At 69.9% G+C, this 23,841-nt stretch overlaps 2 protein-coding genes across 2 annotated transcripts; both read left to right on the plus strand.

Annotated features, from left to right (window-relative positions):
• The first annotated feature begins 726 nt into the window (after nucleotides 1–726).
• RPS19 (ribosomal protein S19) lies at nucleotides 727–5,541 on the plus strand. Its single transcript, XM_087778508.1, has 6 exons — nucleotides 727–812; nucleotides 918–988; nucleotides 1,446–1,546; nucleotides 1,647–1,830; nucleotides 5,200–5,254; nucleotides 5,411–5,541. Exons 2-6 carry the CDS (start codon nucleotides 918–920, stop codon nucleotides 5,435–5,437), a joined length of 438 nt encoding a protein of 145 aa, XP_087634634.1. The 5' UTR covers nucleotides 727–812; the 3' UTR covers nucleotides 5,438–5,541.
• Nucleotides 5,542–6,400: 859 nt separating this feature from the next.
• Nucleotides 6,401–23,633, plus strand: CADM4 (cell adhesion molecule 4). Its single transcript, XM_087778485.1, has 10 exons — nucleotides 6,401–6,421; nucleotides 8,866–8,973; nucleotides 12,916–13,062; nucleotides 15,724–15,876; nucleotides 17,707–17,841; nucleotides 19,084–19,248; nucleotides 21,443–21,533; nucleotides 21,611–21,783; nucleotides 22,917–23,045; nucleotides 23,513–23,633. Exons 2-10 carry the CDS (start codon nucleotides 8,898–8,900, stop codon nucleotides 23,617–23,619), a joined length of 1,176 nt encoding a protein of 391 aa, XP_087634611.1. The 5' UTR covers nucleotides 6,401–6,421; nucleotides 8,866–8,897; the 3' UTR covers nucleotides 23,620–23,633.
• The last annotated feature ends 208 nt before the right edge of the window (nucleotides 23,634–23,841 follow it).

The raw sequence follows: 23,841 nt of genomic DNA on the forward strand, positions 1-23,841 counted from the left end.
CCGGGGACAGCGGGACCCCGTGGGGCCGCCCCCAGCCCCACCTGCCGCCGCCGGAGCGACGCTGCCGCTCCTCGGGGGGAACGAGCCACGAAACGGCGGCCGCGCCGTCACGGCGGCCGGGAGGGGGTGGGAGGGGACCCCCGACGGGGCGGGACCAGGCACGGCTCGGCCAACGGGAGCGCGGCGCCTCGCCGGCTCGGCCAATCCCGGCGGGGCTTTGCGGACGGCTGCGCTCCCGCCGCGGGTTTGCGCACGGCCCCGGCGGCTTCCGGAAGGTTCCGCGGCCCCGCGACCCCGAAAAGCGCCGAATTCGCCCCAAAGCGGCGCGGCGGAGCCCCGGCCCCGCCGCGAGGGAGCCCCCGCCCGGGAGGGAGCCCGCGCCGCAGCCGCCTGGCCCGCACGCTGCCGTGCCGGGCTGCGGGGCCAATCAGAGCGCGGCTTTCAGCTGCGGGCAGGGCGGGGAGCCAATCAGCGCCGGGCTTGCATTCGGGGCGTGAGGGAGGCGGCCCGATGGGGGAGCGGCCGGGCGCTTCCCGCCTTTTCCGGGGAGCGCGTGCCCGGGGCGGGGCTTCCTCTCCCGCGCTCGGCAGCCAATCAGCGGCAACCCAGCAACCCTCGTGGCAAGGGGGGGGGCGGTGCCGGCGGCGCCCCGCCCCCCTCTCCCCGCCCATTGGCCGGCGCGTAGCCTCGCGGGCGCGGATTGGCCGAGCGGCTCTCGCGAGACCGCCGTCCCTGCGGTTTTTTTTTTTTCCCCCCGGGCGGCGCCGGGTTCCGCCTCTTCCGGTGGCGGCGCGCGAGGAGGCAGCAGCGAGGTCGGGGCCGCCGCTCCGGGGCTGGGGCTCGGGGGGGGGGGGGAGGGGAGGGAACCGGGCGGAACCGGGCGCGGCGGGGGCTGAGCGGCCGCTGTGTCCCGGCAGATGCCCGGGGTGACGGTGAAGGACGTGAACCAGCAGGAGTTCGTGCGGGCGCTGGCCGCCTTCCTCAAGAAGTGAGAAGCGGAGGGGGGGGGTGGGGGGTGGGAACCGGCAGGGGGGTCCCGGGGCTACCGGAGGGGGGACCGGGGAACCGTGGGGGGTCCCGGGGGGCCCCGGGGCTACCGGAGGGGGTCCCGAGGGACCGGGGGGGGTCCTAGGAGGGACCGGGGGGTCCCGGGGCTACCAGAGGGGGGACCGGGGAACCGGAGGGGGGTCCCCGGGCTACCGGAGGGGGTCCTAGGAGGGACCGGGGGGTCCCGGGGCTACCGGAGGGGGGTCCCGGGGCTACCGGAGGGGGTCCTAGGAGGGACCGGGGGGTCCCCGGGAGCGGTACCGCGGCACCGGGGGGGGTCCTAGGAGGGACCGGGGGGTTCCTGGAGGGGTCCCCGGCAGGGCCCTTGGGGCAGCGCGGGGGTCCTAGGGGGTCCCCGGAGGAGGGACCGGGGCTACCGGCGGGTGCGCGGGGCGCAGGTCGGGGAAGCTGAAGGTGCCGGAGTGGGCGGACACGGTGAAGCTGGCCAAGCACAAGGAGCTGGCGCCCTACGACGAGAACTGGTTCTACACGCGGGCGGGTGAGCGCCGGGGCCGGGGAGGGGGGAGGCCCGGGGCCGGTTCCCGGGGCCGGTTCTCACCGCCTGCCTCCCCCCCCCCCCTCCCCCGGGCCCGGCGCAGCCTCCACCGCCCGGCACCTCTACCTGCGGGGCGGCGCGGGCGTGGGCTCCATGGCCAAGGTGTACGGGGGCCGGCAGCGGCGCGGGGTGCGGCCCAGCCACTTCAGCCGCGGCTCCGGCAGCGTGGCCCGGCGCGTGCTGCAGGCGCTGGAGGCGCTCAAGATGGTGGAGAAGGACCAGGACGGGTGCGCGGGGGGGGGAGGGGGGAACCGGGGGGGGAGGGGGGAAAACCCGGGGGGAGGGGGGAAAACTCAGGGGGGAGGGTAAAATCCGGGGGGAGGGTAAAATCCGGGGGGGGGGGAGGGGGAAAAACCCGGGGGGGAGGGGGGAAAACTCGGGGGGGGGAGGGGGGAAAAACCCGGGGGGGGGAGGGGGAAAATCCGGGGGGGGAGGGGGGAAAACCGGCGGGGGGAGGGGGGGAAAAACCCGGGGGGAGGGGGGGGAAAACTCAGGGGGAGGGAGGGAAAAACCCGGGGGGGGGGGGGGGGAAAAAACCGGGGGGGGGAGGGGGAAAACCCGGGGGGGGGGAGGGGGGGCCGGGGGGGGGGGGGGGGGGAAAAACCCGGGGGGGGGGGGAACCAGGGCTTTTGGGGGAAAATGGGTTTGGGGGGGGGAAAAACCCGGGGGGGGGCAGGGGTTTCGGAAAAACCGGGGGGGGGGGGGGGAAAAACCCGGGGGGGGGGGGGGAAAAACCCGGGGGGGGGGGGTAAAAACCGGGGGGGGGGGGGAAAACTCGGGGGGGGGGGGGGAGGGTAAAAACCCGGGGGGAGGGTAAAACCGGGGGGGGGGGGGGGGGGGGGGGGGGAAAAAACCGGGGGGGGGGGGGGGGGAAAACCGGGGGGGGGGGGGGAAACCCGGGGGGGGAGGGGAAAAAGGGGGGGAGGAGGGAAAAACCCGGGGGGGGGAGGGGGAAAACCCGGGGGGGGGAGGGGGGAAACCCGGGGGGGAGGGGGGAAACCCGGGGGGGGGGGGGGGGGGGAAAACCCGGGGGGGAGGGGGGAAAACCCGGGGGCAGGGGGGAAAACTCAGGGGGGAGGGGGGAAAAACCCGGGGGGAGGGTAAAATCCGGGGGGGGGGGGGGGGGGGAAAACCGGGGGGGGAGGGGGGAAAACCCGGGGGGGGGAGGGGGGAAAACCCGGGGGGGGGGAGGGGAAAAACCCGGGGGGGGAGGGGGAAAACCGGGGGGGGGGAGGGGGGGAAACCCGGGGGGGGAGGGGGGGAAACCCGGGGGGGAGGGGGGAAAACTCAGGGGGGAGGGGGGAAAAACCCGGGGGGAGGGTAAAATCCGGGGGGGGGGAGGGGGAAAACCCGGCGGGGGGAGGGTAAAAACCTGGGGGGGAGGGTAAAAACGGGGGAGGGAGGGTAAAAACCCGGGCGGGGGGGGGAAACCGGGGGGGGGGGAGGGGGTAAAAACCCGGAGGGGGGGGGAATGGGGCTTTTGGGGGGGAAACGGGGCTTTGGGGGGTAAAAACCCGGGGGGGGGGGGGGGAACCAGGGCTTTTGGGGGAAAAAAATGGGTTTGGGGGGTAAAAACCCGGGTTTGGGGGGAAAAAAGCAGGTTTCGGTAAACACCCGGGGGGGGGAAACGGGGCTTTTGGGGGGGGTAAAAACCTGGGGGGGGGGTAAAAACCTGGGGGGGGGGGGGAAACCGGGGCTTTTGGGGAGGGGGAAAAACCCGGGGGGGGGGGGGGGAAACCCGGGGGAGGGCGTAAAAAGGCGGGGAGGAGGTAAAAACCCGGGGGGGGGAGGGGGTAAAAACCCGGGGGGGAGGGTAAAACCCGGGCGGGGGAGGGTAAAAACCGGGGGGAGGGGGTAAAAACCCGGGGGGGGGGAATGGGGCTTTTGGGGGGAAAAACACCGGGGGTTGGGGGGGAAATGGGGCTTTGGGGGGGAAAAAGTGGGTTTGGGGGGTAAAAACCCAGGTTTGGGGGGAAATGGGGCTTTGGGGGTAAAAACCTGGGGGGGGGAAATGGGGCTTTGGGGGGGAAAACACCCGGGTTTGGGGGGAAGAACGGGGCTTTGGGGGGGTAAAAACCGAGGTTTGGGGGGAAATTGGGCTTTGAGGGGGGTAAAAACCCAGGTTTGGGGGGGAAAGGGGGCTTTGGGGGTAAAAACCCAGGTTTGAGTGGGAAATGGGGCTTTTGGGGGGAAAACACACGGGTTTGGGGGGGAAAGCGGGGCTTTGGGGGGTAAAAACCCAGGTTTGGGGGGGAAACGGGGCTTTGGGGGGGTAAACACCCGGGCTTGGGGGGGATGGGGCTTTTGGGGACCAACTGGGGCTTTGGGGGGCCCCGGGCCCGCTGGGGGCATCCCCTCTCCACCCCCCTCCCCCCGTTTTACCCCGTCTTTGTCCTATTCCCCCCTTTTTTTAATTCCCTTCTCGCTCTCATTTTCCCCTTTTCCCAATTCCCCGTTCCCGCCTTCTTTGTCAATCACTAAATTCCCCATTTCCCCCATTTAAATTCCCCGTTTTCCCCATCCCCCCATTCCCCCTTTTTTTAAATTCCCTTTTTATCCCCCTTTTTTAAATTTCCCATTTCCCCCTTTTTTAAATTTCCCATTTCCCCCTTTTTTAAATTTCCCATTTCCCCCTTTTTTAAATTTCCCATTTCCCCCTTTTTTAAATTTCCCATTTCCCCCTTTTTTAAATTTCCCATTTCCCCCTTTTTTAAATTTCCCATTTCCCCCTTTTTTAAATTTCCCATTTCCCCCTTTTTTAAATTTCCCATTTCCCCCCTTTTTTAAATTTCCCATTTCCCCCTTTTTTAAATTTCCCATTTCCCCCTTTTTTAAATTTCCCATTTCCCCCTTTTTTAAATTTCCCATTTCCCCCCTTTTTTAAATTTCCCTTTTTAAATTTCCCCCTTTTTTTAAATTTCCCATTTCCCCCTTTTTTAAATTTCCCATTTCCCTTTTTTAAATTTCCCCCCTTTTTTAAATTTCCCCCCTTTTTTAAATTTCCCATTTCCCCCTTTTTTAAATTTCCCATTTCCCCCCTTTTTTAAATTTCCCATTTCCCCCTTTTTTAAATTTCCCATTTCCCCCTTTTTTAAATTTCCCATTTCCCCCCTTTTTAAATTTCCCATTTCCCCCTTTTTTAAATTTCCCATTTCCCCCCTTTTTTAAATTTCCCATTTCCCTTTTTTAAATTTCCCATTTCCCCCCTTTTTTAAATTTCCCATTTCCCCCCTTTTTTAAATTTCCCATTTCCCCCCTTTTTTAAATTTCCCATTTCCCCCTTTTTTAAATTTCCCATTTCCCCTTTTTTAAATTTCCCCCTTTTTTAAATTTCCCATTTCCCCCCTTTTTTAAATTTCCCATTTCCCCCTTTTTTAAATTTTTTTTCCCCTCCCCTTTTTTACCCCTTCTTCACAAATTCCCCATTTCCCCCATTTTCGTTCCCTTCTTTACTCCCCCTCCCCCCTTTTAACCCCCCCCCTTTATCAATTCCCTCTTTTTACCCCCAATTTCACCCTTTTTTTTTTTTTTTTTTCCCCTTAATTCCCCTTTTTCCTCCTTTTTTACGCCCGTTTCCAACCCTTTCCGTCGGGCAGCGGGCGCAAGCTGACGCCGCAGGGGCAGCGGGACCTGGACAGGATCGCCGGGCAGGTGCGCTCTGGGGCAAAATCCAGGGATTTTTGTCAAGTCGGGACGCGATTCGGTTTTTTTACCGGATCCGGGGGCGCTGGGATGGGGGGGGGTGAAGGCTTTTTTCACGTTTTCGGTGTCTTTTCGCCCCGTCACGGCCGCTCGCTCTCCCCGCAGGTGGCCGCCGCCAGCAAGAAGCACTGAGGATCGGCAATAAAGGCGCTCCCCGCGCGGCTGGTGTGGCTTTTTGTGAGGAAAACGCCCCGAAACGGGGAGAAACGGCCCCAAAAATATTGGATTGGATCGTTCAGAGTGTAATATTGACCCCAAAACGGCGTGAAACGCCCCCAAAATTGAGGGGGGGGGAACCTCAGGTGTTTGGGGGGGGGGGGGGCGGTGTCAAGGTGTCAAGGGCTCCGGGCACCGTAATGAAAAAAAAATAAGGATTTTTAGGCAAAAATCAATTTTTTGGGGGGCAAAGCGGTGCATTGTCAGGGAGCCCCCGGCCCCGATGGGGGGAAAATGGGGGGGGGGAACCCCAAAACCCCACAGTTTTGGGTGTCGGCTTTCGCCGCGTGCTGCCAAAAACGGCGACTTTGGGAGGACGAGGCGAGGGGAAAAAAAAAACCCCACGCTTTTGTCCAAAAAAAGCACGTTTGTAGCTGGGAGCGGAGGGGCGGGGGGGGGGGGAACCGGGCGGTTTGGAAGGGCAAAACGGGGTGAAAACGGGGCGGTTTGGGTGCGAGCCCCTCCGGAACGAGGAGATTTTAGCAGAAATCAAGTTTTGGGGTGGAAAAAGACTTCCCCGCGGCTTACCCCGAGCTTCCCTCCTGGCTGTTCTCCCTCCGGAGGCGGCTGCCGCTGCCATCGACGTCCGCGTTAAGGAAATGGGTTGAAAAAACCTTTTTTCGCCTCAATTTTACCTCAGGAGGTGAAGTTTTTAAGCCCGGGGAGCCGAGGTTCCCCTCAGGTTTGGCGGAGGTGGGAGGGGCGGCGGCGGCACGCGCTGCGGGAGGCGGGAAAACGGCGGCCGCTGATTGGCCCGCCCGGCGGGGAGGGGGCGTGGCCGGCGGGGAGGGCGGGAAAGGCGCGGCCGGGGTTTCCGCGGCCGCCGCCATTTTCCCCGCGGCCCTCGGGCGGCGGCGGCGGCGGCGGCGGCCGTCGCCGCTCCTCCCGCCGCCGACAGCGGTGAGTTCCCGGCCTCCGCCGCCTCCTTTTAACCCTTCGCAAGCGGTTCCCCGGTTTGAGCTTCCCTCCCCAAAAGGCGGCTCCTCCGCCGCCCCAACCCCGGGGCTGCGGCAGGACCCGGTTCTCCCGCTCCCAGCGCCGGGGTGCGGGGGTGAGGCTCCGGCCCTGCTCATTAACCCCCTTCCTGCTAATTGCACTGGGGGCTCGCCCTTGCCGCCCCGCCTGAGGACGTCGCCGTGGCCCCACGTTGGCCCCGTTTCTCCCCCTTTTGGCCTTCTCCTCCCCATTTTGGCCCTGTTTAGCGCCATTTTGCCCCCTTTTCACCCGTTTTGGCCCTGTGTCCCCACCCACAAAGGCTCTGTTTAGCCCCATTTTGGCCCTGTTTCACTCGCTTCGGCCCCGTTTCACCCCTTTTAGCCCCATTTTGGCCCTGTTTAGCACCATTTTGGACCCTTTTTGCCCCATTTAGTCTTTATTTTACCCCATTTTGGTGGTGGTTCACTTACTTTGGCCCTGTTCAGAGCCGTTTTGGTCCTGTCTCACCCAGTTTAGGCCCTGTTTCGCCCCATTTTGGTCTTGTTTCCCCTACTTCGGCCCTGTTTAGCCCCATTGTGGCCCTATTTAGTGCCACGTTAGCCCTGTTTAGGCCCTGCTTTTGCCCCATTTTGGCCTTGGTTCACCCACTTTGGCCCCATTTAGCCCCATTTTGGCTCTGTTGAGCCCCGTTTTACTCTTGTTGCGCCCACTTTGGCCATTTTGCCCCGTTTAGTCCCTGTTTGGCCCAATTTGTCCCCGTTTAGCTCCGTTACGGCCCTGTTCAGCGCCCTTTTGGGCTGGTTTCGCCCACTTTGGCCCTGTTTAGCCCCATTTTGGTCTTGATTCACCCACGTTGGCCCCATTTAGCGCCGTTTAGGCCCTGTTTAGCCCTATTTTGGTCGTCTTTCGTCCACTTTGGCCCCGTTTAGGTGCTGTTTAGCCCCACTTTGGTCTTGTTTTGCCTGCTTTGGCCCCGTTTAACGCTGTTTTGGTCTCGTTTTGCCCACTTTGGCCCCGTTTAGGCCCCATTTTGGCCCCGTTTAGGTGCTGTTTAGCCCCACTTTGGTCTTGTTTCACCCACTTTGGCCCTGTTTAGCGCCGTTTTGGTCTCGTTTTGCCCACTTTGGCCCTGTTTAGCATCGTTTAGGCCCTGTTTAGCCCCGCTTTCGCCCTGTTTTGCCCACTTTGGCGCCGTTTAGCGTCGTTTAGGCCCTGTTTAGCCCCGCTTTGGCCCTGTTTGGTGCCCTTTTGGTCTTGTTTTGCCCACTTTGGCCCTGCTTAGCGCCGTTTAGGTGCTGTTTAGCCCCACTTTGGCCCTGTTTTGCCCACTTTGGCCCCGTTTAGCACCGTTTCGGCCCCGTTTAGCCCCGCTTTGGCCCTGTGTCGCGGCATTTGGGCCCCGGTTTGCCCGGTTTCGCCCCGCCGGGGCCCCGCACCGCGCCCGCGTTCGGCGGGACGTGCCCCGCGTCCCGAGCGCCTTCGCGGGGCGCGGCGGCGGCGGCGGCGGGGACAAAGGGGCGCGAGGGGCCGAAGGCGCAGAATGGCGGCCCTGTTCGGCGCTGAGTGCCGGCTTTGTGCCGCGCGCCCGGGGGGGCCGGGGCTGCCATAGAAACGGCCCCCGCCCCGCCAACGCCGGCACCGCGCCGGCGGAGCGGCCGCGCCGGGGGCCCCTCCCATCCCGGGGTCCCTGATCCCATCTTGGGGGGGCCCCAGTGCCACCCTGGGGGGGCCCAGTCCCATTTTGGGGTCCCTGACCCCATTTTGGGGGTCCCGATCGCACCCTGGGGGGGGGGGCGATCCCATTTTGGGGTCTCTGATCCCATTTTGGGGGGCCCCGATCCCAGCTGGGGGGGGGTCTAATCCCATCTTGGGGTGCCCAAACCCCATTTTGGGGGGGCTGATCCCATTTGGGGGGGGCCCAGTCCCATTTTGGGGCGCCCCAATGTCACCCTGGAGGAGCCCCCATCTCATTGGGGGGCCCCACCCCATCTTGGGGTGCCCTGGTCCCACCCTGGGGGGGTCCAATCCCATGTTTGGGGGTCCCTGATCCCATTTGGGGGGGCCCAGTCCCATTTTGGGGGGCCCCCATCCCATTTTGGGGTCCCCGATCCCACCCTGGGGGGCCCCAGGGGGCCCCAATCCCCCCCCTCGGGGACACCCCCACCCCCTTGGGGTGCCCCCATCCCGTTTTGGGGTCCCCCCCCCGCTTGGGGTGCCCCCCCCCCCAGCACCCTTGGGTGCCCCCATCCCCCCGAAACCCCCCCCTTTTCTCTGCCCCCCCCCCGCCCCCAAACCATGGGCCTGTAAACACCAGCGCCCCCCTTCATCCCCGGGCTCCTCCTCCTCCTCCTCCCCCATTGGCCCAGCCTCTCGCATCTCATCAGCATACATTATCCTCGGGCCCGCAGGTGGGGAGCGGCAGCGGGACGCGGCAGCCGCCATGCAGCCCCCCCCGCGCCCCCCCCTGCGCCCCGCGCTGCTGCCGGGCCTCCTCCTCCTCTGGGCCGCCGGACAGGGTAAGGCCCCCCGCACCGCCCCCGCCCCCCGCGGGCCCCATCCCCCGCCTCCCCGCGCCGGGGGCACCCCAACCCCCCCCCGCCGCAGCCCCCTCCCCCCACCGCCGCAGCACTGCCCCGTGTCCCGTCCCCCCCCCGTCCCCTTCGTCCTGTGTCCCCCCTCCCCCGCTGCGGCCTGGGGGCTCGTCCCCCCCCCCGTCACCCCGCTGCCGGCCCCGGCCACCCCCCGCGCCCTCGGCTGTCACCGTCACCCCTCTGAGCGTCCCGGTGTCCCCAACCCCCCCAGGGGGTGACCCCGCACCCTCGGCTGTCACCGTCACCCCTCTGAGCGTCCCGGTGTCCCCAACCCCCCCAGGGGGTGACCCCGCACCCTCGGCTGTCACCGTCACCCCTCTGAGCGTCCCGGTGTCCCCAACCCCCCCGGGGGGTGACCCCGCACCCTCGGCTGTCACTGTCACCCCTCTGAGTGTCCCGGTGTCCCCAACCCCCCCGGGGGGTGACCCCGCACCCTCGGCTGTCACTGTCACCCCTCTGAGCGTCCCGGTGTCCCCAACCCCCCCGGGGGGTGGCCCCGCACCCTCGGCTGTCACTGTCACCCCTCTGAGCGTCCCGGTGTCCCCAACCCCCCCGGGGGGTGGCCCCGCACCCTCGGCTGTCACTGTCACCCCCCCCGAGCGTCCCGGTGTCCCCAACCCCCCCAGGGGTGACCCTGCACCCTCGGCTGTCACTGTCACCCCTCTGAGCATCCCGGTGTCCCCAACCCCCCCTGGGGGTGACCCTCGCCCCCGTGGCAGGGTGTCTGTCACCCTCATGGGCCGGTGACACCCGTGTCCTCGTGGCCAGGTGTTGTCCCCCCCCCATGCCGTTGTCCCCGTACCCCACTGGCCGGGTGACCCCCGTCCCCTTGTGCGCCGCTGTCCCCTCACCCCCGTGGCCGGGTGACCCCACGTCCCCGTGGCTGGGTGTCCCTCACCCTCGCGGCCGAGTGTCCCTCACCCTCGTGCCACCGTCCCTACACCCTCACAGATGGGTGTCCCTCACCCTCGGGGCCGGGTGTCCCTCACCCTCCTGTGCCAGTGACACCCGTACCCTCGGGGCTGATTGTCCCTCACCCTCGGGGCCGGTTGTCCCCACGTCCTCGTGCGCTGGCGACACCCTCGTGTCAGTGTCCCCTCACCCTCATGGCTGGTTGTCCCCGTGTCCTCGTGTGCTGGTGACGCCCGTACCCTTGTGTCAGTGTCCCCTCACCCACGGGTCCGATTGTCCCCATGTCCCTGTGCGCTGATGACACCCTCGTGTCAGCGTCCCCTCGCCCTCGGGGCCAGGTGTCCCTCACCCTTGGGGCCGATTGTCCCTCACCCTCCTGGCTGGTTGTCCCCGTGTCCTCGTGCGCTGGTGACACCCGTACCCTCGTGTCTGTCCCCGCACCCTCGGGGCCGGGTGTCCCGCACCCTCGTCTCCTTGCCCCCTCGCCCTGGGGACACCCCGCTCCCCACCCTCGCTGCGGAGGGGGTGACACCGCTCCGTCCCTCGCCGTCCCCTCCCGGGTCCCCGCCGAGGTGCCAGGCGGCGCCGGCCTGTCCCCGCGCGGGTGACACAGAAAAGGGCCATTGTCACCCCCCTTCCCCCACCCAGCACCCACGCGGGGGGACCCGGGCGCGCGTGGGGGGGTGACGGCGGGAACAGAGCGTCCCCTTGTCCCCGTGTCACCTCCGCCGGCAGCACCCGCACCCCCGGGAACCCCCTGGGGACGGGGGTGACCTTGGCGCGGTGACGACCTTGGCGGTGACAGTGACGCCGCGGTCGCCGTGGAGACCCTGGGGGGGTGTGGGGGGATTGTGCTGACACAGCGAAAAACGCGCCGTCACACACACCCCCCCCCGTGGTGTCACACCCCCCCGGTGACAGCCCGGCATCGTCACGGCAACCGGAGGTGACACCGAGGACCCTAACGAGGGGACAGGGACGGGCGGGGGGGGCCGGGACGCCGTCACCGTCCCCGAGCTGCCACCGCCGGCGGCCCACGTGTGTCACCGGTGTCAGGGTCCCCACTGATGGTGTCCCCGGTGTCCCCGTCCCTGCTGTCGGTGTCCCCAGCACCCCCGGTGTCACCGTCCCTGGTGACGGTGTCCCTGGTGTCACCATCCCTGGTGTCGGTGTCCCCACTGATGGTGTCCCCGGTGTCACCATCCCTGATGACGGTGTCACCATCCCTGGTGTCACTGTCCCCACTGATGGTCTCCCCAGTGTCACCATCCCTGATGACGGTGTCCCTGGTGTCCCCGGTGTCACCGTCCCTGGTGTGGGTGTCCCCAGTGTCAGTGTCCCCAGTAACGGTGTCCCCAGTGTCCCCAGCACCCCAGTAACGGTGTCCCCGACGCCCTGGTGTGGGTGTCTCCAGTGTCAGTGTCCCCCTGTCCCCAGTACCCCGTGACGGTGTCCCTGATGTCCCCAGTGTCCCCAGTACCCCGTGACGGTGTCCCCCTGTCCCCAGCACCCAGTGACGGTGTCCCTGGTGTCAGTGTCCCTCGTGTTGGTGTCCCCAGTGACGGTGTCCCCGGTGTCCCCAGCACCCCAGTGATGGTGTCCCTGATGTCCCCAGTGTCCTCAGCACCCCGTGACGGTGTCCCCAGCACCCCGTGACGGTATCCCTGATGTCCCCAGTGTCCCCAGCACCCTGTGACGGTGTCCCCAGCACCCCGTGACGGTGTCCCTGATGTCCCCAGTGTCTCCAGCACCCCGTAACGGTGTCCCCAGTATCCCCAGCACCCCGTGATGGTGTCCCTGATGTCCCCAGCGCCCAGTGACGGTGTCCCCAATGTCCCTGACACCCTGGTGTGGGTGTCTCCAGTGTCAGTGTCCCCCTGTCCCCAGCGCCCCGTGACGGTGTCCCCAGTGTCCCCAGCACCCCGTGACGGTGTCCCTGATGTCCGCAGTGTCCCCAGCACCCCGTGACGGTGTTCCCAGTGTCCCCAGCACCCTGTGACGGTGTCCCCAGCACCCCGTGACGGTGTCCCCCTGTCCCCAGTGCCCCGTGACGGTGTCCCCAGTGTCCCCAGCACCCTGTGACGGTGTCCCCAGTGCCCCGTGACGGTGTCCCCAGCGTCCCCAGCACCCCGTGACGGTGTCCCCAGTATCCCCAGCACCCCGTGATGGTGTCCCTGATGTCCCCAGCGCCCAGTGACGGTGTCCCCAGTGCCCCGTGACGGTGTCCCCCTGTCCCCAGTGCCCCGTGACGGTGTCCCCAGTGTCCCCAGCACCCTGTGACGGTGTCCCCAGCGCCCCGTGACGGTGTCCCTGATGTCCCCAGCGTCCCCAGCGCCCCGTGACGGTGTCCCCAGCGTCCCCAGCACCCCGTGACGGTGTCCCCAGCGCCCCGTGACGGTGTCCCCCTGTCCCCAGTGCCCCGTGACGGTGTCCCCAGTGTCCCCAGCACCCTGTGACGGTGTCCCCAGCGCCCCGTGACGGTGTCCCTGATGTCCCCAGCGTCCCCAGCGCCCCGTGACGGTGTCCCCAGCGTCCCCAGCACCCCGTGACGGTGTCCCCAGTGTCCCCAGCACCCTGTGACGGTGTCCCCAGCGCCCCGTGACGGTGTCCCTGATGTCCCCAGTGTCCCCAGCGCCCTGTGACGGTGTCCCCAGCGTCCCCAGCACCCCGTGACGGTGTCCCCAGCGCCCCGTGACGGTGTCCCCCTGTCCCCAGCGTCCCCAGCGCCCCGTGTCGGTGTCCCCAGCGCCCCGTGACGGTGTCCCCCTGTCCCCAGCGTCCCCAGCACCCCGTGACGGTGTCCCCAGCGCCCCGTGACGGTGTCCCCCTGTCCCCAGCGTCCCCAGCGCCCCGTGTCGGTGTCCCCAGCGCCCCGTGACGGTGTCCCCCTGTCCCCCGCAGCCCGGGCCGCCGGCGGCCGCTCGGGTGACGCGGCCGTGTCCCCGCTGTCCCCAGGGCGGGCGCAGGAGGTGCAGGCGGAGAACGTGACGGTGCTGGAGGGCGGGACGGCCGAGATCACCTGCCACCTGCGCCACTACGACGGCTCCATCGTCGTCATCCAGAACCCCGCCCGCCAGACCCTCTTCTTCAACGGCACCCGCGGTGCGGGGGGGCCGGGGGGCCGGGGGGACCCTGAGGTGGCCCTGGGGACCTTGGGGTGGCCGTAGGGACCTTGGGGTGGCCCTGAGGTGGCCATAAGGAGCTTGGGGTGGCCCTGGGGTCCTTGGGGTGGCCTTGGGGTGGCCGTAGGGACCCTGAGGTGGCCCTGGGGACCTTGGGGTGGCCGTAGGGACCTTGGGGTGGCCCTGAGGTGGCCATAAGGACCTTGGGGTGGCCATGGGGTCCTTGGGGTGGCCGTGAGGTGGCCGTAGGGACCTTGGGGTGGCCCTGAGGTGGCCATAAGGAGCTTGGGGTGGCCCTGGGGACCTTGGGGTGGCCATGGGGTCCTTGGGGTGGCCTTGGGGTGGCTGTAGGGACCTTGGGGTGGCCATAAGGACCTTGGGGTGGCCCTGAGGTGGCCCTGGGGACCTTGGGGTGGCCATAAGGACCTTGGGGTGGCCATGGGAACCTTGAGGTGGCCGTAGGGACCTTGGGGTGGCCATAACGACCTTGGGGTGGCCCTGGGGACCTTGGGGTGGCCATGGGGTGGTCATAGGAACTTTGAGGTGGCCATAGGGACCTTGGGGTGGCCCTGGGGTGGCCTTGGGGTCCTTGGGGTGGCCCTGAGGTGGCCATAAGGAGCTTGGGGTGGCCATAAGGAGCTTGGGGTGGCCCTGGGGACCTTGGGGTGGCCATGGGGTCCTTGGGGTGGCCTTGGGGTGGCTGTAGGGACCTTGGGGTGGCCATAAGGACCTTGGGGTGGCCATGGGGTCCTTGGGGTGGCCCTTGGGGTGGCCACAGGGACCTCCAAGGTGGCCTCTGAGGTGGCTGTGTGGTGGCCATGGGGACCTTGGGGTGGCCATGGGAACCTTGAGGTGGCCGTAGGGACCTTGGGGTGGCCATAACGACCTTGGGGTGGCCCTGGGGACCTTGGGGTGGCCATGGGGTGGTCATAGGAACTTTGAGGTGGCCATAGGGACCTTAAGGTGGCCCTGGGGTACTTGGGGTGGCCATGGGGACCTTGGGGTGGCCGTAGGGACCCTGAGGTGGCCCTGCGGTCCTTGGGGTGGCCGTGGGGAGCCTTTGGATGGCCATGGGGACCTTGGGGTGGCCCTGGGGTGGCCACAGGGCTCCAAGGTGGCCTCTGAGTGGCTGTGTGGTGGCCATGGGGACCCTGGGGTGGCCATGGGTGGCTGTAGGGTGGCTATTAGGTGGCCGCAGGGGCCCTGTGGTGGCCATGGGTGGCCATGGGTGGCCATAGGGGCCCTGTGGTGGCCGCGGGTGGCCATGGGTGGCCGGAGGGGCCCTGTGGTGGCCGTGGGCGGCCGTGAGGTGGCCACAGGGGCCCTGTAGTGGCCGTGGGTGGCCATGGGTGGCCAGAGGGGCCCTGTGGTGGCCATGGGTGGCCGGAGGGGCCTTGTGGTGGCCGTGGGTGGCCGTGGGTGGCCATAGGGCCCCTGTGGTGGCTATTGGTGGCCATGGGTGGCTGGAGGGGCCGTGTGGTGGCTGCGGGCGGCCGTGAGGTGGCCATAGGGGCCCTGTGGTGGCCATGGGTGGCCATGGGTGGCCGGAGGGGCCCTTTGGTGGCCATGGGTGGCCATAGGGGCCCTGTGGTGGCCGTGGGTGGCCGTGAGGTGGCCAGAGGGGCCCTGTGGTGGCCGCGGGCGGCTGTGAGGTGGCCATAGGGGCCCTGTGGTGGCCGTGGGTGGCCATGGGTGGCCATAGGGGCCCTGTGGTGGCCGCGGGTGGCCATGGGTGGCCGGAGGGGCCCTGTGGTGGCCATGGGTGGCCGTGAGGTGGCCATAGGGGCCCTGTGGTGGCCATGGCTGGCTGTAGGGTGGCTGGAGGGGCCCTGTGGTGGCCATGGGTGGCCGGAGGGGCCTCGTGGTGGCCATGGGCGGCCGTGGGTGGCCGGAGGGGCCCTGTGGTGGCCATGGGTGGCCATGGGTGGCCAGAGGGGCCCTGTGGTGGCCGTGGGCGGCCATGAGGTGGCCATAGGGGCCCTGTAGTGGCCGTGGGTGGCCATGGGTGGCCAGAGGGGCCCTGTGGTGGCCATGGGTGGCCGGAGGGGCCTCGTGGTGGCCGTGGGTGGCCGTGGGTGGCCATAGGGCCCCTGTGGTGGCTATTGGTGGCCATGGGTGGCTGGAGGGGCCGTGTGGTGGCTGCGGGCAGCCGTGAGGTGGCCATAGGGGCCCTGTGGTGGCCATGGGTGGCCATGGGTGGCCGGAGGGGCCCTTTGGTGGCCATGGGTGGCCATAGGGGCCCTGTGGTGGCCATGGGTGGCCGTGAGGTGGCCATAGGGGCCCCGTGGTGGCCGTGGGTGGCCATGGGTCGCCATAGGGGCCCTGTGGTGGCCATGGGTGGCCGGAGGGGCCTCGTGGTGGCCGCGGGTGGCCGTGGGTGGCCATAGGGGCCCTGTGGTGGCCATGGGTGGCCGTGAGGTGGCCATAGGGGCCCCGTGGTGGCCATGGGTGGCCGGAGGGGCCTCGTGGTGGCTGTGGGCGGCCATGGGTGGCCATAGGAGCCCCGTGGTGGCCATGGGTGGCCATGGGTGGCCATAGGAGCCCCGTGGTGGCCATGGGTGACCGTGAGGTGGCCGGAGGGGCCCCGTGGTGGCCGCGGGCGGCCGTGCGGGCGGGTGACGCGCTGTCCCCCCGTCCCCAGCGCTGAAGGACGAGCGGTTCCAGCTGGCGGAGTTCAGCCGGCGCCGCCTGCGCCTGCGCCTGGCCCGCGCCCGCCTGGAGGACGAGGGCGGCTACTTCTGCCAGCTGTACGCCGACGCCACCCGCCACCAGATCGCCACCCTCACCGTCCTCGGTAGGGCCGCGGGGACAGCGGGGACAGCGGGGGGACGCGGGGGACGCGGGGGACGCGGGGGGACAGCGGGGACGCGGGGGGACGCGGGGGGACGCGGGGGGACGCGGGGGGACAGCGGGGACGCGGGGGGACGCGGGGGCGGCTCCTGCCTCTGCCACCCTCCAGACACCCGAACCCGGACCAGCGTCGTCCCTGGGGACGTTTGGGGACATTTGGGGACATCTGGGGGACACGTTAGGGACGCGTGGGAGGGGGCGCGGTGGCAGCTCCTGTCCCCATCGCTCCCGAGAGACCCAAACCCAAGCGTCGTCCCTGGGGGCGCTTGGGGACATGGGGGGACACTGGGGACATGGGGGGACATTGGGGACACTTGGGGACATTGGGGACACTTGGGGACATGGGGGGGCCATGGGGACACCTGGGGACATGGGGGGACATTGGGGATACTTGGGGACATTGGGGGACACTGGGGACACTTGGGGACATGGGGGGACATTGGGGACATGGGGGGACACTGGGGACACGGGGGGACATTGGGGACACTTGGGGACACGGGGGGACACTGGGGACACGGGGGGACATTGGGGACACCTCCCCCCGTCCCTCACCCCGTGTCCCTCGTCCCCCTGTCCTCCCCCGTGGCCTTGTCCCCCCGTCCTTCACCCCCGTCCCCGTGTCCCCCTGTCCCCTGTCCCCATCCTTGTCCCTCTTGTCCCCGTGTCCCATGTCCCGTCCCCCTGTCCCCCCTCGTCCCCTGTCCCCACCCCTTGTCCCCCACCTCTGCTGTCCCTTGTCCCTCTTGTCCCCCGTCCCGTGTCCCCATCCCCCTCCCCCCGTCCCTGTCCCCCCCATGTCCCCCCCGTCCCCCCCTCCCCATGTCCCTGTCCCTCCCCACGGCCTCGTTCCCCATCGTCGTCCCTTGTCCCCCCTTGTCCTGTGTCCCTTGTCCCCCTGTCCTGTCCCCGTCCCCTGTCCCCATGTCCCTGTCCCCTGTCCTGTCCCCATGTCCCCTGTCCCCCTGTCCCCCGTCACCCCTTGTCCCCCTGTCCTGTCCCCATGTCCCTTGTCCCCCTGTCCCCCGTCACCCCTTGTCCCCCTGTCCTGTCCCCCTGTCCCTTGTCCCCCTGTCCCTTGTCCCCCTGTCCCCATCCCCTGTCCCCCATGTCCCTTGTCCCCCTGTCCTGTCCCCTGTCCCCCCGTCCCCATGTCCCTTGTCCCCCTGTCCCCCCTTCACCCCTTGTCCCCCTGTCCTGTCCCCCTGTCCTGTCCCCGTCCCCTGTCCCCCTGTCCCCCATCCCCTGTCCTGTCCCCATGTCCCTTGTCCCCCTGTCCTGTCCCCCTGTCCTGTCCCCCTGTCCCCCATCCCCTGTCCTGTCCCCATGTCCCTTGTCCCCCTGTCCTGTCCCCCTGTCCCTTGTCCCCCTGTCCCTTGTCCCCCTGTCCCCATCCCCTGTCCCCCATGTCCCTTGTCCCCCTGTCCTGTCCCCTGTCCCCCTGTCCCCATGTCCCTTGTCCCCCTGTCCCCCCGTCACCCCTTGTCCCCCTGTCCTGTCCCCCTGTCCTGTCCCCGTCCCCTGTCCCCCATCCCCTGTCCTGTCCCCCTGTCCCCTGTCCCCCTGTCCTGTCCCCCTGTCCTGTCCCCCTGTCCCCCATCCCCTGTCCCCCCGTCCCCCTGTCCCCATGTCCCCTGTCCCCCCGTCACCCCTTGTCCCCCTGTCCTGTCCCCCTGTCCTGTCCCCGTCCCCTGTCCCCCATCCCCCGTCCTGTCCCCATGTCCCTTGTCCCCCCGTCACCCCTTGCCCCCCTGCCCCGCCCCCCATCCCCCCCCAGTGCCCCCCGAGAACCCGGTGGTGGAGGCGGCGGAGGCGGCGGTGGAGGGGGGGGAGGTGGAGCTGAGCTGCCTGGTGCCACGCGCGCGGCCCCCGGCCACCCTGCGCTGGTACCGCGACCGCCGCGAGCTCCAAGGTGAGCGCGGGGGGCGGGGGGCTCGGGGGGACACGGGGGGACACGGGGGGGCACGGGGACACAGGGGGACACGGGGGGGACACGGGGGGCGGGGGGACACGGGGGGACACGGGGGGACACGGGGGGCGGGGGGACACAGGGGGCTTGGGGACACGGGGGGACACGGGGGGCACGGGGACACGGGGGGACACGGGGGGACACGGGGGCGGGGGGACACGGGGGGGCTCGGGGGGACACGGGGGGACACGGGGGGCATGGGGACACGGGGGGACACGGGGGGACACGGGGGCGGGGGGGACACGGGGGGACACGGGGGGACACGGGGGCGGGGGGACACGGGGGGCTTGGGGACACGGGGGGACACGGGGGGCGGGGGGACACGGGGGGCTTGGGGACACGGGGGGGACACGGGGGGCTTGGGGACATGGGGGGCTTGGGGACACGGGGGGGACATGGGGACACGGGGGGCTTGGGGACACGGGGGGACACGGGGGGCTTGGGGACACGGGGGGGCTTGGGGACACGAGGGGGACATGGGGACACGGGGGGACACGGGGGGCTTGGGGACACGGGGGGGCTTGGGGACACGAGGGGGCTTGGGGACACGAGGGGGACATGGGGACACGGGGGGCTCAGGGGGATGGGGGGGCATGGGGGCACGGGGGGGACACGGGGGGCTTGGGGACATGGGGGCACAGGGGGACATGGGGGGACATTGGGGACATGGGGGGCACGGGGGGACGGGGGGATATGGGGACACGGGGGGACATGGGGACCCCAGTGGGGTTGGGGACATGGGGACACGGGATGGTGACACCGGGACCCCACTGGGGTTTGGTGCCTCCCTGTGTCCCCGTGTCCCCCCCTGTCCCCATGTCACCCCCATGTCCCCATGTCCCCCCCGTCCCCGTGTCCCCTGTGTCCCCGTGTCCCCCCCATCCCTGTGTCACCCCCATCCCTGTGTCACCCCGTGTCCCCATGTCCCCCGTGTCACCCCCCATCCCCGTGTCACCCCCCATCCCTGTGTCACCCCGTGTCCCCATGTCCCCCGTGTCACCCCCATCCCCGTGTCACCCCCCATCCCCGTGTCCCCCCCCGTCCCTGTGTCACCCCCGTCCCCGTGTCCCCGTGCCCCCCGCGTCCCCCCCATGTCCCCGTGTCCCCCCCGTGTCCCCATGTCCCCCCCATGTCCCCGTGTCCCCCCCGTGTCCCCGTGCCCCCCCGCGTCCCCCCGCGCCCCAGGGGCGAGCAGCCGGGAGCAGCGGGGGAAGGTCTTCCTGCAGCGCAACGTCCTGCGCCTGCGGGTGGAGCGCAGGGACCACGGCGCCATCGTCACCTGCGAGGCCACGCACCCCGCCCTGCCCAGCGGCCAGCGCCGCCAGACCCAGTACGCGCTGGACGTCCAGTGTGAGTGCGCTGGGGGCACTGGGGGCACTGGGGGCACTGGGGGGACTGGGCCAGCGCCGCCAGACCCAGTACGCGCTGGACGTCCAGTGTGAGTGCGCTGGGGGCACTGGGGGCACTGGGGGGGACTGGGGGCACTGGGGGACTGGGGACTGGGCCAGCGCCGCCAGACCCAGTACGCGCTGGACGTCCAGTGTGAGTGCGCTGGGGGGACTGGGGGGACTGGGGGCACTGGGGGACTGGGCCAGTGCCGCCAGACCCAGTCCGCGCGGGCCGTCCAGTGTGAGTGCGCTGGGGGCACTGGGGGCACTGGGGGCACTGGGGGGACTGGGCCAGCGCCGCCAGACCCAGTACGCGCTGGACGTCCAGTGTGAGTGCGCTGGGGGGGACTGGGGGGACTGGGGGGGACTGGGGGCACTGGGGGGGACTGGGGGCACTGGGGGCACTGGGCCAGCGCTGCCAGACCCAGTACGCGCTGGACGTCCAGTGTGAGTGCGCTGGGGGCACTGGGGGCACTGGGGGCACTGGGGGGACTGGGGGCACTGGGGGCACTGGGCCAGTGCCGCCAGACCCAGTACGCGCTGGACGTCCAGTGTGAGTGCGCTGGGGGCACTGGGGGCACTGGGGGCACTGGGGGCACTGGGGGGACTGGGCCAGCGCCGCCAGACCCAGTACACGCTGGACGTCCAGTGTGAGTGCGCTGGGGGGGACTGGGGGCACTGGGGGGGACTGGGGGCACTGGGGGGGACTGGGGGCACTGGGGGCACTGGGCCAGCGCTGCCAGACCCAGTACGCGCTGGACGTCCAGTGTGAGTGCGCTGGGGGCACTGGGGGCACTGGGGGCACTGGGGGGACTGGGGGGACTGGGGGGACTGGGCCAGTGCCGCCAGACCCAGTATGCGCTGGACGTCCAGTGTGAGTGCGCTGGGGGCACTGGGGGCACTGGGGGCACTGGGGGCACTGGGGGGACTGGGCCAGCGCCGCCAGACCCAGTACGCGCTGGACGTCCAGTGTGAGTGCGCTGGGGGGGACTGGGGGCACTGGGGGGACTGGGGGCACTGGGGGGACTGGGCCAGCGCCGCCAGACCCAGTACGCGCTGGACGTCCAGTGTGAGTGCGCTGGGGGGACTGGGGGCACTGGGGGGACTGGGGGCACTGGGGGGGACTGGGGGCACTGGGGGCACTGGGCCAGCGCTGCCAGACCCAGTACACGCTGGACGTCCAGTGTGAGTGCGCTGGGGGGGACTGGGGGCACTGGGGGGGACTGGGGGCACTGGGGGCACTGGGCCAGCGCCGCCAGACCCAGTACGCGCTGGACGGCCAGTGGGAGTGCGCTGGGGGCACTGGGGGCACTGGGGGGACTGGGGGGACTGGGCCAGCGCCGCCAGACCCAGTACGCGCTGGACGTCCAGTGTGAGTGCGCTGGGGGCACTGGGGGCACTGGGGGGGACTGGGGGCACTGGGGGCACTGGGCCAGCGCCGCCAGACCCAGTACGCGCTGGACGTCCAGTGTGAGTGCGCTGGGGGCACTGGGGGCACTGGGGGCACTGGGGGCACTGGGGGCACTGGGCCAGCGCCGCCAGACCCAGTACGCGCTGGACGTCCAGTGTGAGTGCGCTGGGGGGACTGGGGGCCCTGGGGGGGACTGGGGGCACGGGGGGCACTGGGCCAGCGCCGCCAGACCCAGTACGCACTGGACGTCCAGTGTGAGTGCGCTGGGGGCACTGGGGGCACTGGGGGGGACTGGGGGGACTGGGCCAGCGCCGCCAGACCCAGTACGCGCTGGACGTCCAGTGTGAGTGCGCTGGGGGCACTGGGGGCACTGGGGGGGACGGGGGGCACTGGGGGGACTGGGGGGACTGGGGGCACTGGGGGCACTGGGGACATGGGGGGGATGCAGGGATGGGGGTGATGTCATGGCAGGGGTGATGTCATGGTGGGGGGAGACGTCATAGCAGGGGCGGTGACGTCACAGCGGGGGGTGGTGTCACGGCAGGGGGTGATGTCACGGGGGGTGGTGTCGTGGGGGAGACGTCATAGCAGGGGGTGATGTCACAGCGGGGGTGATGTCATGGCAGGGGGTGATGTCGCGGCGGGGGGTGATGTCACAGGGGGGTGACGTCACGGGGGGGCTGACATCACGGGGGGGGTGTGACGTCCCGGCGGGGGGCGGTGACGCGCCTCCCCACGCCCCCAGACGCCCCGACGGCGCGGATCCAGGCCTCGCAGAGCGTCGCGCGGGAGGGCGACACCCTGGTGCTCACCTGCGCCGTCAGCGGCAACCCGCGGTGAGTGCGCGGGCGGGGCGGGGCGGGGCGGGGCGGCGGCGGCCACGCCCCGGTGACGCCGGCGCCCCGCCCCCCAGCCCCACCGACATCGCCTGGAGCCGCGGGAACGAGTCGCTGCCGGCGCGGGCGCGCGCCGAGGGGGAGGTGCTGACGCTGCCGGCGCTCGGCCCCCAGGACAACGGCACCTACAGCTGCCGCGCCGGCAACGCCCACGGCCGCGCCGCCGCCCACTACCTCCTCCTCGTCTACGGTGAGCGCCCCACGGCGACCCACGGCCGCCCCACGGCCGCCCCACAGCGACCCCAGAGCGACCCACGGCCGCCCCACGGCCGCCCCACAGCGACCCAGAGCGACCCACAGCCGCCCCACGGCCGCCCCACGGCCGCCCCAGAGCGACCCCAGAGCGACCCAGAGCGACCCACGGTCACCCCACGGCCGCCCCAGAGCAACCCAGAGCGACCCGCGGCTGCCCCATAGCGACCCATAGTGACCCACGGCTGCCCCATAGCGACCCATAGCGACCCGCAGCCGCCCCACAGCGACCCCAGAGCGACCCAGAGCGACCCACGGCCGCCCCAGAGCGACCCACAGCTGCCCCACGGCCGCCCCATAGCAACCCAGAGCGACCCACGGCCACCCCACGGCCACCCCAGAGCGACCCAGAGCGACCCATAGCGACCCACGGCTGCCCCATAGCAACCCAGAGCGACCCACGGTCACCCCACGGCCGCCCCAGAGCAACCCAGAGCGACCCGCGGCTGCCCCATAGCGACCCATAGTGACCCACGGCTGCCCCATAGCGACCCATAGCGACCCGCGGCCGCCCCACAGCGACCCCAGAGCGACCCAGAGCGACCCAGAGCGACCCACGGCCGCCCCAGAGCGACCCACAGCTGCCCCACGGCCGCCCCATAGCAACCCAGAGCGACCCACGGCCACCCCACGGCCACCCCAGAGCGACCCATAGCGACCCACGGCTGCCCCATAGCAACCCAGAGCGACCCACGGTCACCCCACGGCTGCCCCAGAGCAACCCATAGTGACCCACGGCTGCCCCAGAGTGACCCATAGCGACCCGCGGCCGCCCCACAGCGACCCACGGCTGCCCCACGGCCACCCCAGAGCGACCCAGAGCGACCCATAGCGACCCACGGCTGCCCCATAGCGACCCATAGCGACCCGTGTCCGCCCCAGAGCAACCCACGGCTGCCCCATGGCCGCCCCACGGCCGCCCCATAGCGACCCATAGCGACCCGCGGCTGCCCCAGAGCGACCCATAGCGCCCCACGGCCGCCCCACGGCTCCCCCCGGTTCCCCACCCCCTGCAGCCGCCCCCCCGCTCCCCGCGCCCCACGGCCGCCCCACGGCGCCCTGCCCCCGCAGACCCGGGGGCGGTGGTGGCGGCGCAGCGGGCGGTGCCCTACGCCATCGTGGGCGGGATCCTGGCCCTGCTCGTCTTCCTGCTGGGCGGCCTCCTGGGCACCGCCCTCTGGTGCTCCATCCGCCAGAAAGGTGGGCGGGGCCTCGGGGGGGGCGGGGCGTGGGGGGGCGGGGCGTCGGCGGGTGGGGCTGGGGGGGCGGGGCAGGGGGCTGGGGAGGTGCATGGAGAGGGCGGGGCTTGGGGAAAGGGGTGGGGCTTGGGGAGAAAGGGGCGGGGCTTGGGGAGAAAGGGGCGGGGGTTGGGAGAGAAGGTGGGGCTTGGGGAGAGGGGCGCGGCTTTGGGAAAGGGGTGGGGCTTGGGAAAAGGGGCGGGGCGTGGGGAGAGGGGCCGTGGCCTGGCGGTGGGGCGGGGAAGAAGAGGGGTGGGGTGGGGTGGAGAAAGGGGGGCGGGGCTTGCTGCGGGGGCGGGGTTTGAGGGGCAGGGGCGGGGCCGGGCACCTCCAGGCCGGGAGAGTGAGGGGGGATTTGGGGGGGGGGGGGGCGGGGGCGGGGCGGGGCCCGGTGGGCGTGGCGCGGGGCGGGGCTGACGGGCGGTGCAGGGTCGTACCTGACGCACGAGGCGAGCGCGCTGGAGGAGCACGGGGAGGCGCGGGAGGCGTTCCTGGGGGCGGAGCCCGGGCGGCGCAAGGAGGAGTTCTTCATCTGAGGGGGGAGGGGCGGGGGGAGGGGACGGGGGGCGGGGGGGGTGGGGACACGGGGGGGGATGGGGACATGGGGGGGACAGAGGGACAAGGGGGGGATGGGGGATGGGGGATGGGGGATGGATGGGGGATGGGAGCAGACAGAAGGACGTGGGGGGATGGGGGGACAGAAGGACAAGGGGGGGATGGGGGATGGGAGGGGACAGAGGGACATGGGGACAGAAGGA

This window comes from Nipponia nippon, unplaced genomic scaffold (assembly GCF_047370975.1).
Source record: "Nipponia nippon isolate SJK-2023a ecotype South Korea unplaced genomic scaffold, ASM4737097v1 scaffold_44, whole genome shotgun sequence".
NCBI lineage: Eukaryota > Metazoa > Chordata > Aves > Pelecaniformes > Threskiornithidae > Nipponia > Nipponia nippon.